This window comes from Carassius gibelio, chromosome A4 (assembly GCF_023724105.1).
Source record: "Carassius gibelio isolate Cgi1373 ecotype wild population from Czech Republic chromosome A4, carGib1.2-hapl.c, whole genome shotgun sequence".
Taxonomy (NCBI): Eukaryota; Metazoa; Chordata; class Actinopteri; order Cypriniformes; family Cyprinidae; genus Carassius; species Carassius gibelio.
The window spans coordinates 28959403-28976759 of NC_068374.1; the positions used below are offsets into that span (position 1 = coordinate 28959403).

Sequence of the window (17357 nt, forward strand, 5' to 3'; positions counted from 1 at the left end):
CAAATCACGTTAATTTTCAGCGTTTATTGGCGCATCTTCTCAGTTAACAACGGCTCTGTGTAGTAACAGCTGCTCTATGTGAAATCACGCACCTGATGGAATTAACCGCTGATTAGAAAACCGGCTTTACTGACGAGATGCGCATTATAGATCGGCCGATCGTGATCGGAGCACACCTACATGTTATAGATTGGACCTGCAATGTCTTCAATAGACCCCATCATTTATGTACACAAAACTAGATTTGTAAAAGCAATACTTGCCACATATATGTCCATGCAAGGTTTTCTCATCTGACCTGTTTCTTGTGCTTAGCATGGATGCTTTTCCGTGTAGCCAAATGTAAAGCAGAGGCCAATGTCATTAAGTGTTTGTAAAAGCTGTACACCTCCTCACATAAAAAAAAAAAAATTGCTCTGTGTTTCTTGGATTCAGCTTTTTTCTTCCTCAAGGCTGTAAAACATGCTTTAACTCCACTAATGCAGACCATTTGACATGTTTATTAGACAAAAACATGCATGCTTTGGCTGGATCAGAGTCTTACAGAATTTGTTTGCTATTATAATTTCACTTTATTAAAACATTGTACATTGTACAAACGATATATAGAGAAATATCTATAGAACTTGGTGTAAATATAAGGGACGTGGTTGAGTTTAACGATCGAAAAAACAAGAATGTTACACTTGTGCTGCAGTACAGTTGTTCAATGACATGCATTTTGTGTACAGTCAATAGAAATGACCACATTTGACCACTGTGTTGGGTCGTCATTAAATTTCTGTGATAAACTATTGAGTCTTGATTGATTAACTTAAGTGTGTTCAATAGTTTTTGGATGAGTGTGGATGAAAAATACCTTCCTCAACTTGAGTTGGTTAGATAGAGATCAAGTTGGAAAATCGTTTTTGTAGGAGAAACTGGTGCCTCTTGAGTTCACAGGTTAAATGCCCAAATGAAAAAAAAAAAAAAAAAAAAAACAACTAATAGAAAATGTTCATGTTGTTTAGATGGTTTCCAGGAATAATTAATAATTATAAATAATTAATGCTAATGTTAACATTAATGTATTAATTAAACAAAAGAGTTGCTGTATTCTAGTATTGTACATTATACATTCATTATTTAAATGACTTATAGAAAAGTCTTATTTAATATTACCATGAATTTGAGGGTGATCTGAAATATCTGGATTTAAACTAGGGCTGTCAAATCGATAAATCACGATTAATCGCTTCCGAAATAAAAGTTTGTGTTAACATAAGATGTGTATATATACACATGTATGGCTTACACATAGGCCTACATTTATGTATATATTTATGGAATGTTACATCTACAGTATAGCCTATATATTCATATTTATGTATGATTATAGGCAGGCATGGGCAGTATTTCAAATACATGTATTTGAAATACAAAATACTATTTGGTATTTAAATAAACACATTTGATTTTTTTTCAAAGGTAGGCTAACATTTAAAGAGCACCTATCATGGAATTTTGAAATGTACCTTTCATGTAGTGTGTAACATAGATCTAAGTGAACAAAAACATCCTGCAAAGTTTGAAATATGACAGTGCACCATATATAAAGTTCTTGTCTTTCAAAAGTAAGAGTCGACTCTGAGTCATTTTTATTAATCGTTAGAAGACCGAAGCTTTTTCTCTGACTAGATGACGTCAACTTGTCAAGTTATTTGAAAACGACACGCCCACTTATTGCGCTCCAAGACGCCAGTGAAAACTAGAAAACATCATGGCGACGAGACGCTGTGTTCTGAAGTGCGACTCAAAAGCAAACTTTTTTTATCTGCCCAAGAATGAGCACTTGAAGACTAAGTGGCTACAATTCATACAACTGTACCACAGAAGTATAGTCCGAGCCTTGTGCTTTGTTCATGCCATTTTGAACACGATTGCTTTACCAACTTAAATGCAATCAAACTTGGATTCACGAGCCGGCTGATATTGAAGGAAGGTTCAGTTCCAAGAGTATTTGCATCAGCTTCCTCCTCCGTATCACAACCTGTAAGTGTTATTAATAGTTGTTGCTTTTATGTTTTATGTAGCATGCTTAATAATTGTTTGGTTTGTTGTGTAAGCACCGTTTAGCTTCTAGGTCTTCAATTACAATTGTATTGAGATATGTGAATTGTTTGTTGTTGTTTTCGGAGTTTTCTTTAAGAATAGAGTCATACCTCGTAGTAACGTAACTGCTTTTTCTTTTTGGTAAAAATGTTATGTTTATGCATTGAGTTAACGCAAATAAAGACTGATTGTGCTTTTACAATATGAACTCTGGGCTATACTCGCTAACGTCACGTAAAGGCGGGGTTTTGAAAAGTGAATCACTAAACGTATCATTTGAGAATCGCTGTCAAAACAGGTAAAAACAAATGCATATTATAAAGAAAGCTAAAGTCTTTTTTGTCATTGCATGCATGCAAAACTGTTGTTGGGGACTTATAAAACAATATTTGGAACATTTTAAATGCCATTTTAGGTGCTCTTTAAACATTTAATCAGAGTATTTTTTTATTTTCAAAATACATAAGGTAGGCTATCAAATCAAAATAAAAATTTAAATATTATTTTTGTATTTAAATACCTTTGGAAAAAGTCAAATGTGTTTTGTATTTCAATACATTTAATCTTAGTATTTTTCTATTAAGTATTTTTGTATACTTGTTGATACAGGAAATCAGATGTATAGTAATGGTTGGCAAAAATGAATTTTGAAACTACAAAAATTCTAAGATTAAATGTATTAAAATACAAAACAATATTTTATATGAATAGAAATACTGCCCATTCATGCTGAGCCGGAGTTCAAAAAGTTTAATCTTTATCAGAATGATCCAGATTTTGAAACCCATGGAACAGGTAACTCAACTTTCTTTTGTGCTGGGTTTCAAATGTTGGATTGGATCAACCTAATCCAAGTATATCTGTGTGTGTGTGTGTATATATACAGTACAGACCAAAAGTTTGGAAACATTACTATTTTTAATGTTTTTGAAAGAAGTTTCTTCTGCTCATCAAGCCTGCATTTATTTGATCAAAAATACAGAAAAAACAGTAATATCGTGAAATATTATTACAACTTAAAATAATAGTTTTCTATTTGAATATACTTTAAAAAAATAAAAAAATATTCCTGTGATGCAAAGCTGAATTTTGAGCATCATTACTCCAGCCTTGAGTGTCACATGTAGCATCCAGTCTATCACATGATCATTTAGAAACCATTCTAATATTCTGATTTATTATGAGTGTTGGAAACAGAAATAAATGATAATTTAAAGTATAATAAATTTAAGAACAATTATTTTAAATTGTAATAATATATCACAATATTACATTGTTTCTGTATTTTTGATCAAATAAATGCAGGCTTGATGAGCAGAAGAAACTTCTTTCAAAAACATAAAAAATAGTAATGTTTCCAAACTTTTGGTGTGTACTGAATAATATATATAATAGATCTCTGCCAGTGTTGCACACAAATAATGCACAAAATAAATAAGTAAAAATAACATAAGTAACATATTTATGATCCGATTTTTTTTTTACGACATTTAGTTATTGAACAGTAAAACTGAACATTCTGAACAATTATACTTTTAAGCAGTGGCCATAGCATCTGAATATTTACTTTATAAAGCTTAAGTCAACATTGAACATGGAAATTTCCCGGGTTATTCATCCAATGTAAGGAAAAAATTCAACATTCATCTTTTTGTTGCTATCCCTCTGCTGACCGCAAAAGATCCGTACTACAAGAGAACTGCATTAACTAAGCGAGTTGTGAAACTAGGTCTGACGTGACTTTGCTTAAAGACTGGCGTGAAATCGTGCTCTCAGAACAACCACGCTATCTTAAAAAGCCCAACATCACACTAAGGTCGCTTTCAAGTAAGCAATACGAGGCTTTGAAAACACATGTTTCACTGGAAGGACCAGGGGGTAGCAACAGGACATCATCACAGAAACTGACAAGGTCCGATGGAAGGCCTAACGGGATATATTACAGGAAAATACTAAAACGGGAAAACAGCAGAAAAAGAGCTCAAATACGTGAGAACCCCGGAAAAAACGGGAGGGTTGACAGCTACTAACTGCACTTTTGAAACACGTAGTTAAACGTTACACGTGTGAGTGGTTGTTAGCACTTACGGTTACTATACTAACAGCGCAGCTTACCTTTGTACGTTTGCGGCTTTATGATCCGTAGCTCCTGAACCCATCCATTTGTGAACTGCACATAAGACTCCGATGACTTGTAGCTTCCGAACTGTTCTGAAGTGTAGGCGCTCACAAAACAAACAAGGTAGCCGAAGATGTCTGTAATGCAAAAGTGCGGCAGCACGGCGTCGTCGGTGCTCCACTCTTTGTTGGGAATTTCATATGGATCCAAACCGTTAATAGTGCCGAGTTTGTCCACATACCGGTCCCTGGCATTCCTGTTTAGCGTATCCCTGTAAATCCCACAACATTTTCGCGATTTTAACATATTATTTTCTTTCTCCCACCTCTGCTTCTAGTTCGACTTTCTGTTTACTTTCGCGAGGCCATCAACATGGCCGCCACGTCCCAGAATGCAACGCGGCGCCAAGCCCTATTGGTAGTTAGTATGCTACACAAAAGTCTGTAGAAATACAATACAATGGACTGTTAATATGAAGGAACAATCTGTATTTATTTTTCACAGGTGTTTTAAATTCCACATTGTATTTTGTGTTTCAAGGTCACAGGGATACAGGATAACATCCTGGCAGAAAATGACTAGTACCTTTTCAGTGTTTCTACATATTTTTTCTTACAGTGTACCTAAAAGAACAACAGTTATTTATACAAGCTAATAACATGCTGTACCATAAATGTGCATATATTATTGACCAGTTGGAACAGGGATCCATCTTGGGTCCCTTGTTATTTTTATTATATGTTAATGACCTTCCAAATGTCTCAAATAAACTCTCTAAAATTTTATTTGCAGACAATACAAGTGTATTTTACTCTCATAAAAACCCTGAAATTTTAATAAAAGTAGTTAATGAACAACTTGACAAGTTATCTACTTGGTTCAAGTCCAACAAACTGTCTAAACATAAAAAAACCAAGTTGTGTATTGTTCAGTACCAAGTCTGATTCATTTAATTCCTCAATGAAAATCCAAATTGATGATATCTCCATTAACAATGTTCGATCTGCTCGTTTCCTCTGTGTTATACCAGATGACTCTTTATCTTGGAAACCGCACATTAGTGCCACAAGTACAAAAATAACCAAAGATGTCAGTATATAAGGTAAAATACGGCACCTGATTTTACTTGCTGTTTATCAAGTAAATCAACTTCAAATTGCTTTATTCGTTTATAGTTCTATAAAAAAGTTATTTCCCCAGCACCTTTCTAATATTTTTATTTTTAATAATGAATTTCATCACTATCCAACTCGTAGTGGTTGTCTTATCAGGCCTCCCTACTCTCGTACGACTCAAACATATGAAGTTATTTTTGATTCAAAACAACTGAACACCTGTGGCAGTGCGATTTGTAGTTGTAAAGAAAAGCCACACAAGTGTATCAGTAAATTTGAAGTCACAGAGATAAATGTTTTAAGAGTTGCAAACCTGTAGACTTTTTTTTCTCTCCCACAAACACAACACAACAGTCTTCATTGCAGGTGCACAAATCATATTCTACAAATCACACATTTAGAAACTCGTACGCTCACATTTTTGAAACAATTGCTGCAGTGAATGTGGTGCAAAACGCATTTACACACCCGCATCAAGAAATTTGAAGTCGTGGAGAAATGTTGAACATCCGCAAATCAATTCGTGAATTCATCAAATGAGAGTTGCACACTTGTAGAATATTTTCTCAGAAATGTCTTGTATATTTTTCTAACACAAACACAAAGTACATAACTACAGCTGCTTGAATCTGCTGCGATGAATCTCAAACACTGTTTTTCGCTTTCAAGTGACAAGTTTCGCGCTCTCCCTTTTGCACCGAGATATTTGGTTCAAAAGTGATTTGTGCATCTGTAGAGGTAGTGGGCGGGACTGTTTAGAGATTAGAGAATTTCAGTCAATCAGAAGAGCTACTTTGGCTCGTTGCTGAGTAGGTCCAAGTATAGGTCTCTGCAGGAAAGTAATGGGAGTTAGGCCGGTGACACACTGGATGCGTGGCGCAAGCGTCTCAGCCGCGTGGCGTGTCGGTTTTTAATTCGGCTCCCATGTTAACAGGTTAGAGCTTACAGACCGCCTGCGTGAGACGCGCGTCTCAGGCGCGGCTCGAGCCGCGCGGCAAACGCTTGCTTGCTAGAAATAGAACCGACGCCTATTTTTACCACGACACGCGCGCGTGTTGGAAGCTTTTCCAGGCTAAATATAATAGGAAAATGTGTTTAAATGTCCTTTTGTACACAAATACATATGAATTCCTGATATTTTGATATTTGAAAGTCTATAGGTTGACATAAATTCAGATATAAATGTAATAAAAAAATAATAATAATAATTATCGATTTTCAAATATTGCACCTGTCAAACATAATCTATTTCGCCGTCAATACTTTTGACGGTGTCCTTTATCAGTAGGTGTAGGTGTAGGTGTGTAAAAAAAAGTATATATTGTTGTAATGAAGACATGAGCCTGGTCTGTCAACGGTCTTCCTCTACAGCAGCAGCGCGCCAGCGCCGCGTCAGGCACGCTTCTGGTGTGTAAAGACACAGAATCCGCCACGCTTCTGGGACGCTTCTGGGACGCTTCAGACACGCGGCGCTCACGCCACGCAGCCAGTGTGTCACCGGCCTTACGAGATAAAGGTGTTTTTACAGCATGATACCTGATTGGTTGATGTAATAGTGACGTTAGGTTTAGGGGTGGTGTTGGGTAAGGTTGATCATTTAGATTGCATGATTCAGAAACACCCAGCAGTTTCAAAACACCCACATGGTGATATACGCCCACTTTTGCTCTGCAGAGACCTAAGTCTCGAGTAGGTGGAGGCTTGGGAACTGTAACAGGTAGATATACGCCCCAAGCAGTTTTACACCCCTGTTTTTCCACATGCGTCCAGTAGGGGGAGGCTGCAGACCTATGACCTACTGTAAAATGTATTATTTATATTTATTTATAAACTGTTTTTATATACAGAAGACTGACTGATATATGATGTTGTGAATTTATATTAAGTTATATTTAGATATTAACCATATTCAGGTCATTAGACATACAGTACTGTGTAATCATATGGATCCTAAATTAAATATTTGCTGTACAATTCACAATTGCTCGTCATACAGCAACAAAACATGTCCTACATAGCATTTTATGAAGACGTCAAAGACAGGTCCTCGCAGGAATTTCTCCTCAGCCTCCAAGATGGACATGTTTCACAACAACAAGAGCACAGATGATGGACTACCAGAGAAATATTTATCAGAGCCCAAATGAGCCAAGCATCATTTAGCATTTTTATTTTTTATTTTTTTACAACAAAATCAAAAGTGCCTTTTCTATATTAAGCATAAAACTATTATTTTATAGCAATGGTCCAACATTATGGATAAACTATTTGACATGAAAAACAATGTGAATATGACACCATGAGTCTATGCTCAGCAACGAGCCAAAGTAGCTCTTCTGATTGGCTGAAATTCTCTAATCTCTAAACTGTCCCGCCCACTATCGCCACAGATGCACAAATCACTTTTGAACCAAATATCTCGGTCCAAAAGGGAGAGCGCGAAACTTGTCACTTGAAAGCGAAAAACAGTGTTTGAGATTCATCGCAGCAGATTCAAGCAGCTGTAGTTATGTACTTTGTGTATACAAGACATTTCTGAGAAAATATTCTACAAGTGTGCAACTCTCATTTGATGAATTCACGAATTGATTTGCGGATGTTCAACATTTCTTCATGACTTCACATTTCTTGATGCGGGTGTGTAAATGCGTTTTGCACCACATTCACTGCAGCAATTGTTTCAAAAATGTGAACGTACGAGTTTCTAAATGTGTGATTTGTAGAATAGGATTTGTGCACCTGCAATGAAGAATTTGAGAAGGTGTAACTGTTGTGTTGTGTTTGTGGGAGAGAAAAAAAAGTCTACAGGTTTGCAACTCTTAAAACATTTATCTCTGTGACTTCAAATTTACTGATACACGTGTGTGGCTTTTCTTTACAACTACAAATCGAACTGCCACAGGTGTTCAGTTGTTTTGAATCAAAAATAACTTCATACAAACACAGCTTAGTGTATTATATAGAGGGCCAAAGGTATGGAACAGTCTTCCTACATCACTTATTGAGGTTTCTAAAGAACAGTTTAAACAGAGTAAAACTGTTGTTTCTAAATTATTTGAATTTTCCTTATGGGTTTGTGTTTTAAACCTAACTTTAAACGGTTTGATAATATGTTTTATAATATGTTTTAAATTTATTAAATATAATTGTTTTTATGGATATTGCCACCAATTAAGCCCCTTGAGGGTTTTTCGGCAATTCTCCATCACATTTTTTTGTGAAGGGTATAATATTGTGTTTTATGCTTTTGTAGTGAAAATAAATAAAACTAGCAACTTAATGCACATTTGATGTTTGTACCAGCTTTTGTTGATGTGCTGCTTGGCTGGCTAGCTGTGTGGTTTCCTCTTTTTGTGTAATTTAGTTGAAAATATGTGCTTTTATATCATTTTAGTCACTTTACAAAAGTTGCCAAAAACTTGAAACTAAAAATAGCTACATTTATTGCTAAGTGCTTTTTTAAAATAAAAAAGTTGCTAGGGTAGTCTGAAAAGTTGCTAAAACCTAGCAACAAAATCCCAAGTATAAATCGCCAAGTTGACAACACACCGCATTTCAAGAGGTTTCGAACAGTTTTGACGTAACGAAGCTTCGTTTACTGATAATACGAATCAAACGATTCACAAAGGATTTGAATCTTTACGCGATTACGTCACCAGCACCAGCACTTAGCCCCTCCCTATCCAGGAAGCGATTGACGTTTTGATAGGGATCTTACTTTCTAAAGTTATTCGTAGTCTGTAGTCTTCGTTGCCTGATAGTGTCTCACTAAACATAACAGGAGAAAATGTCTTTCATCTTTAACGTGAGTATCTATATATTAAATAAGTGCTTGCAGAACGTCGTTTTTCCACGTAGTTTTTTTTTGCAGCATGCAGCTGTACGTTACATTGACAACATAGCATACTCTAATCTTATGTATACACGTTTCAAATGCGATTTCATCGCTTGAAAGGATGTTTATCAACTCTATTTTGACGGTTTGTTGACAGTCTAAACCCCATCACAGTTTTGCAGCACACGCCCATTATAATTTTGCAAATGAACATGCTTGGTACATTACTGCACGTTTAGAAAATAGCGTTTTATTTTACCTTCCGTAGCTCATCTCTGGCAGCTTTCAGTTCGTGTTTGATTTTATCCGGAGGCTCTTTGGCATAAAAAGAAGACCTGCCATTACCCTTGAAGACCCTGATGTGAAGTATCCATTACGTCTTGTGGACAAAGAGGTGAGGATCATTTAAAATGTCCTGGTTTAACTTGTATCAGGCAGTATATATACACACACACACACACACACACACACACACACACACACACAGAGAGAGAGAGAGAGAGAGAGAGAGAGAGAGACATGTAAATGTGTTTCTTTATGCTAATTTAATTCTACTTTCTATCTCTCTTTTAAGATTATTAGTCATGACACAAGAAGGTTTCGCTTTGCTTTAAAATCACCGGAGCATGTTCTTGGACTTCCTATTGGTGAGTGCAGTATATACAGGTGCTGGTCATATAATTAGAATTTCATCAAAAAGTTGATTTATTTCACTAATTCCATTCAGAAAGTGAAACTTGTATATTATATTCATTCATTACACACAGACTGATATATTTCAAATGTTTATTTCTTTTCATTTTGATGATTATAACTGACAACTACGGAAAATCCCAAATTCAGTATCTCAGAAAATTTGAATATTGTGAAAAGGTTCAATATTGAAGACACCTGGTGCCACACTCTAATCAGCTAATTAACTCAAAACACATGCAAAGGCCTTTAAATGGTCTCTCAGTCTAGTTTTGTAGGCTACACAATCATCGGGAAGACTGCTGACTTGACAGTTGTCCAAAAGATGACCATTGACAACTTGCACAAGGAGGGCAAGACATAAAAGGTCATTGCAAAAGAGGCTGGCTGTTCACAGTGCTCTGTGTCCAAGAACATTAACAGAGAGGCGAAGGGAAGGAAAAGATGTGGTAGAAAAAAAAGTGTACAAGCAGTCAGTGTTAATTTCGTTGACTAAATATTTTCGTCATTATTTTCGTCACGAATATATTTTTGCGGACGAAAACGAAACGAAAACTAAAAAAGAAGGCACTGATGGAGACTAAAACTATGACTAAATTGATTGACATTATCGTCAACGAATAAAGGACGAGACTAAAATAGACTGTGACGAAAATCAAATCAGCAGACGGGAGAGATGCGAGGAATGAACTAAAGAACCGGCAAAACTGAACAGGAGAGACTGCATGAGAGAAGAGAACCAATCCGAGCCTGACTTATTGAGTCGTGAAGTGAAGGTTTTCAGTTTTTTTTAAATGAGCTCCCGGGAAGTCGGCATTCGAAGAGGTGATGTCTAAAAGAGCGACAAAATGTCCACAGCTTACTTCACGTTTGACGACGAACAAAACAAAACAAAGCGTAAAGCACGCGGAGCGTTCATTCGTGGCAAGTACACAACCAATTTGAAAAGACAATTACAGACGAGCCACCTGGACATTTTCTGAAATGTAATTTCACAACGATGTTCTTTTGTTTATTGAGCTAAGCAAAATTGGAAGACTGCAGTGCGTAGATGTTGTAGCATTAAATATTACGAACTGAAAAGTACTGTAAAATAGCCCCTTCTTCAAGTTAGATGAGAGCACAATACTAATACGTAATTTTATTATACATACATTTGATTAATACTAATGTTTAGTATATTTTATAATGTTCTACTTGTTGACAATATCACAAATATTTCTATATTAGTCATGTGAAACGTGAATGTTCACATCCTATCATTATACATACTAATCTAGCAATATTGTAGTATTTAAAACATACAATATTGCTAGACAAATGAATACCTTATAAAATCTTGTTACTTTTTTTATCCACCCAACTTATTAAATATTTATTTTAAATGTATGCACTTATTGTTCAGCTCAGCTGTAAGCTTTAAGGTCCTGGACCTAACTTTATTTTTCTTTTATTGATGGTCAATTGGCAGCTAGTTATTGTTTACATTATCATGACAGTGTTTGTTGCTGCATAAAAGCTTTTGAATCGAAATAAAGACACAGTTGTGTTGAAATAAAGTTGAATTTGTGTTTTATATATTTTGGTTAAGTTTGTTTCCTATACCAGCTGTAAAAAATTGTCTAGTAAATCTGTTATTGATTTTAGTCTTATTTTAGTCGACTAAAATACCAAGCAATTTTAGTCAACTAAAATACCAAGCAATTTTAGTCGACTAAAATACCAAGCAATTTTAGTCGACTTAAATAAGACTAAAATTAAAACAAATCAGATGACTAAAACTTGACTAAAACTAAAAAGAATTATAGTCAAAAGACTAAGACTAAAACTAAATTAAAATTTTGTGTCAAAATTAACACTGCAAGCAGTAGGGATAACTGCATCCTGGAGAGGATTGTGAAACAAAACCCATTCAAAAATGTGGGGGAGATTCACAAAGAGTGGACTGCAGCTGGAGTCAGTGCTTCAAGAACCATTATGCACAGACGTATGCAAGACATGGGTTTCAGCTGTAGCACACATTGTGTCAAGCCATTCTTGAACAACAGACAGCTTCAGAAGCGTCTAAAGACAAAAAGGACTGGACTGCTGCTGAGTGGCCCAAAGTTATGTTATCTGATGAAAGTAAATTTAGCATTTCCTTTGTATATCAGGGGATAGGCACACAATCCACGTTGCTTGAGGTCCAGTGTAAAGTGTCCACAGTCAGTGATGGTTTGCGGTGCCATGTCATCTGCTGGTGTTGGTCCACTGTGTTTTCTAAGGTCCAAGGTCAACGCAGCCGTATACCAGGAAGTTTTAGAGCACTTCATGCTTCTTGCTGCTGACCAACTTTATGGAGATGCAGATTTCATTTTCCAACAGGACTTGGCACCTGCACAAAGTGCCAAAGCTTCCATTACCTGGTTTAAGGACCATGGTATCCCTGTTCTTAATTGGCCAGCAAACTCGTCTGACCTTAACCCCATAGAAAATCTATGGGGTATTGTGAAGAGGAAGATGCTGTAACAGAAATGAGTCGAACCAGACAAATTAAAGAGTCTATGAAAGCTGTGTGTTGGAAACACGAGCCGAATTCCTCAGGAAGTCATAAATCAGTTCTAGTGCCACAAGAGCCAAGCAGGTTGACCAACCAACTTGTTCACACAACAGCTTTCAACATTAACCCCACTAGAACAATTATTTGCAATTTCAATTCAAAGAGGAGAAATTTGGTGCCAGATGTGTTGTTCGTAATGGAGGTGCAATGCTGGACATCACATGTAGACCCAGGAGATCAGGTTAAACACTTCCATTGACTTCCCCCCACACCTAGCAGAACCAGACTGAAATTCCTAAGGGGGGAAGGGCTTTAAACCTTTGTCTTCACAGAACATCTCTTTGTCATGAGAATGGCAAAGAAACTGCTTTTTTGTACATTATATATGGACCAGAATGAACTCAAAAAGACTTATAAATGAATCATTCAATTGCTTAACTCCATATTAATTTGTGTAACCCACACATTTGACTATCATGTATAATCACTTATTGTGTGGGTCTTTTGACAACTATAGGATACATAGTCATGTCTAGTATTGATATAATCGAATTTTCTTGCTTGATATTGTCCTGACAATCATTTATTTGTAAAATATATCATAATCGTGTTATAGGAATCATGTCCAAAATTAGACCCTACGGGGCAGGAACCACATGCTTGGTAAGATAAACAAATGATTTATGATACCCCCGAGCCAAGACCATATCTGATTGGTCAAGGCAACATTTGAGGTGGGGCCAACAGCCCACGTTAAATACCTTGGGACATGTTTTTAGTTTGCTTTTAGTTCCAGCCTTGCTCGTGCTATCAGTCATGCTATTAGTCATGCCTGCTCTTAGCTTTTAGCTTGTAGCTTTGCTACCTAGCTTGTAGCATCTAGCCATGCGGTTAGTCATCATTGTTCTTTGAGCGCGGTTCCAGCGTGCCTGCCTGCTGCTACTATGCCACAATGAGAAGGAACACAACCTAGTCTCGTCAAACTTTATTTCTTTTCTTTTCCGTTTGAGAGTTTCGTGTTCTGAGTTAAGTTTTGTAACGTCGACCTCGTCTGCGCGTTTGAACTCCAACCAGCCACACAACTCCAGCTTCAGCCAACGCCCAAGCACGGGCTCCCCAAGACGTCACTTCAGCCACTACTGAACTTCCAGCCAATCAGCGACACCGGGATACCCCTTTCAACGGGAGTCCCTTTCACAGCAAACGAAGGCAACGTATTCTCAGATATTTGTTGTGCTGGTGTATCTAATATAATTTTAACCCCATTGAGGAACTCAATGCGAGCGCTAATTACGTGATTGATGGTTGTTCATGTTTATGCAATTTAACGTATTGCTGTAAACTTGGGATTACATATTTCCATTCTCTTAAACTCATCTTTCCCTAACTTTCGACCTTCCTGCAACTTGTGTGAATGTGTGTGTGCGTGCGTTTGTGTTAGATTAGTTTATATGTCTTAGATTTATCTAATAAAGCCTTATTCATATTGAAAAGAGAAGTATCTTGTGTTTTGTGCTTACAAGTTAATGTCTTAAACTGCCGATCTTGTTACTGTGCTAATTGATAGTGTTTTCACTATAGTTTGGATATTAGTATCCAGCGCAGATTTGATGTTAAACGGCCAGTTCACTGAATTGCAGGGCGTCTCCGTGACCAGCCGTGAAACAGTGATTCTGTTCAAATTCCCTTTAAAATCTTAAATGATTCCCTTTGAGCTAAATTGACCTGTTTCCCTTACAATGCAACATGCCAGACCGAACAATGCAGAAGAGCTGAAGGCCACTATCAGAGCAACCTGGGCTCTCATAACACCTGAGCAGTGCCACAGACTGATCGACTCCATGCCACGCCGAATTGCTGCAGTAATTCAGGCAAAAGGAGCCCCAACTAAGTATGAAGTGCTGTACATGCTCATACTTTTCATTTTAATAATTTTTAGTTCGCAACTTTTTGCTATTGGTCTTAAGTTATATTCAAATTTTCTGAGATACTGAATTTGGGATTTTCCTTAGTTGTCAGTTATAATCATAAAATTTAAAAAAATAAACATTTGAAAATATATCAGTCTGTGTGTAATAAATGAATATAATATACAAGTTTCCCTTTTTGAATGGAATTAGTGAAATCAACTTTTTGATGATATTCTAATTATATGACCAGCACCTGTACACCATCACTGTGCATTAGACTGTCTATGTGCTAATATTGTTTATGCGTTCCAAATGCAGGACAGCACATTTACTTGTCTGCCAGAATTGATGGCAACCTCGTGGTGAGGCCTTACACCCCTGTGTCTAGTGATGACGACAAGGGCTTTGTTGATCTGGTTGTGAAGGTATAACATACAATAAATACAAGTGTTAAACAAAAATAATTATGTTTAAAAATGCTATTATTTTTTTCTTCTAGTTTAAACACTGTTGCCTCTCGTTTATCTCAGATATACTACAAAAATGTCCATCCTAAGTTTCCTGAGGGTGGGAAGATGTCCCAATACTTGGAGAGCCTTCGTATTGGTGACACAATTGATTTCAGGGGACCAAGTGGACTGTTGGTTTACAAAGGCAAAGGTTTGTCATTTTGAAATCCACTGTGAGTCAGAAAGAAGCTATGAAACCACTGCTTGCAAGGGAAGGGATAATGTTCTGAAAATATAATGTGACCATTTTAACACTTTATAACATTATTTTCAAATTGACTTACTGTACTTGTAACCTGTTCTACAGGATCATTTGCAGTCAAGCCTGATAAGAAATCTAACCCTGAAATGAAAAATGCAAAACAAGTTGGCATGATCGCTGGAGGAACAGGTAAGCACATGATAATAAAAAAATAATAATAATTAATAGCAATTGCAAGGATTTTCTTGTGAGCTCATCTTTTTTTTTTTTGTTTTTTTTAGGCATTACACCTATGCTCCAGATAATCCGAGCAATCATGAAAGATCCAAAGGATGAGACCATGTGTTACTTACTTTTTGCAAATCAGGTTAGCAAAATACTAATTATGAACAAAAATATATATTTTATTATAAAAGGGAAATTTGCGCACAGAAATACCAATGTGTTTGGTTCAATGTTTTTTTGTTATGGAAAGTATTTAAAACTAATTATTCCCACCCACTACTCTTTTTTTTCTTCTCCAACAGACCGAAAAAGACATCCTCCTACGTCCTGAGTTAGAAGAGATCGTGGTCAATCACCCTAATCGTTTTAAGCTGTGGTTCACTGTTGACAGGGCTCCAGATGGTAAGAATATCATGTTTTACAGATGCTGTTTAGCCAAATCTAACACTTCAGATTAAGTGACTTAATCAAGATAAACCAGACATTGATAATCAAGCAGAATCTGACAAGCTGAAGTAATCACCTTTTATGCGTTAGGTTGGGAGTACAGCCAAGGCTTCATCAATGAGGAGATGGTGAAGAACCATCTTCCTCCACCCGCAGATGACACACTCATCCTCATGTGCGGACCTCCTCCCATGATTCAGTTCGCCTGCAACCCCAGCCTGGATAAGGTGGGCCATTCCAGTGACAGGCGCTTCACCTTCTAGAAGGATGTCACCTGAAACCAAGTTAAAAAGTCAAAATTAAAACCATACTACCAACCTGCAAGATGCTCTCATATATTCCACATGCACACTAAATGAAAAGGATCTATAATAATGCAAAGAAAACCTTTATATCAAAATGTACCAGCTGTTTTCCTGAGAAAGCTCTGCATGCAAGATGTACCTGCCAATTAAGTCATTTATTAGAAAACTTATATTTTGTGTGTTTTATGCCTTAAATGCAAACAAAGAGTGTTGCTTTTATTTAGCGGATGCCAGCTGATATTGGAATGAAGTCATTTAGCGTGTCAAGAGTTTTTGTTTGATTTTTGCTTAATTTATGCATCTTTTAAAATGCAAAAGATATTGGTGATGGAGAATACTTTACAATAATAGTGTCCATGTTACACATAATGTTTATATTGGCAGAAACAAGTTGTTAAACTAAGTAAGTACAAGGTTCATGTACATTAGTTATACGCTATATGTATTAATGTATGGATGGATGCTGAAATGTAGCCTGGTGTTGCTCAGTGTACACCGTTCATTTGTTTGAACTATTCATTCACAGAAATTGGACTGTTTCAATCAGATCTGCATTGATTCTGGTCCAGTACTGCATATTAGTTTTTCTCTCTCACCTGATTTAATGCATCATAATTTGCATGAACTCAACGGAGTGTGTCCCATTAACAAAAGGTGCAGGACCAGGATTAAGAAGAACCAGAAAGTTGTCATTGATATAGAAGTAGTCAAGAAAAAAACAAATTAACCAACTTTTCAAGAAGTAATCAAGCAGTCCATTTATGAAGTGCCTTTCTGTAAACATTCTATATGTTGCGTTGTTGATTTTATTCAGTTTTAAGTGCATGATTCCATACAGTAAATGTTGTATTTAAAGAGTAAAAACATGGTTTATTAACTGTTTGCAGCTCATATAATTTATCTACATTGCCAAAAAAAAAAAATTTTGCTTTGATCAATAAAGGTATGTCAATCAATAACGGAATGCTTATTTAATAGTTATCAAAAAAAATAATGATAGACTTATTGTCCGAGCCATCAACAAAATAATGATACAGTTCTGTTAATGTTTGCGTCGGCCGCTCTGAATGTCTCACTTATTTTGTTACTGAACGAAGCAGTGTTTCGAACGAATCGACTCCAATGACTCGTCGCCACCTGCTGGCGTAATAATGTAAGGCGCAGAATGAGTTTCAGGAAATGATCTACCACAACACGCAAACACAAGTGTGCGGTGACTCAGCTATTAAGTATAAGTGTGCCTGTGAAATATTTTGCATTTATGGAAATAGTAAATATGTTTCGGTGCATTCCCCATATCACGGTGTCACTTTATAGAGTTAAAGTACAACTCACAATTAAATTAACAGGAAAGTGACAAAGCACTT

At 36.3% G+C, this 17357-nt stretch overlaps 1 protein-coding gene across 1 annotated transcript; it reads left to right on the forward strand.

The window, feature by feature from the left end:
* Positions 1-8965: 8965 nt before the first annotated feature.
* On the forward strand, positions 8966-16949 carry LOC127976192 (NADH-cytochrome b5 reductase 3). Its single transcript, XM_052580453.1, has 9 exons — positions 8966-9130; positions 9429-9554; positions 9735-9807; positions 14621-14727; positions 14833-14962; positions 15119-15202; positions 15295-15380; positions 15541-15640; positions 15776-16949. The coding sequence occupies exons 1-9, from the start codon at positions 9113-9115 to the stop codon at positions 15946-15948; spliced, it is 897 nt and encodes a 298-aa protein (XP_052436413.1). The 5' UTR covers positions 8966-9112; the 3' UTR covers positions 15949-16949.
* Positions 16950-17357: the final 408 nt, after the last annotated feature.

Coding starts and splice junctions, on each gene's coding strand:
- LOC127976192 (XM_052580453.1), top strand. Junction 9,808..14,620: donor TGTTCTTGGACTTCCTATTG/GTGAGTGCAGTA, acceptor TTCCAAATGCAG/GACAGCACATTTACTTGTCT. Junction 15,203..15,294: donor CATGATCGCTGGAGGAACAG/GTAAGCACATGA, acceptor TGTTTTTTTTAG/GCATTACACCTATGCTCCAG.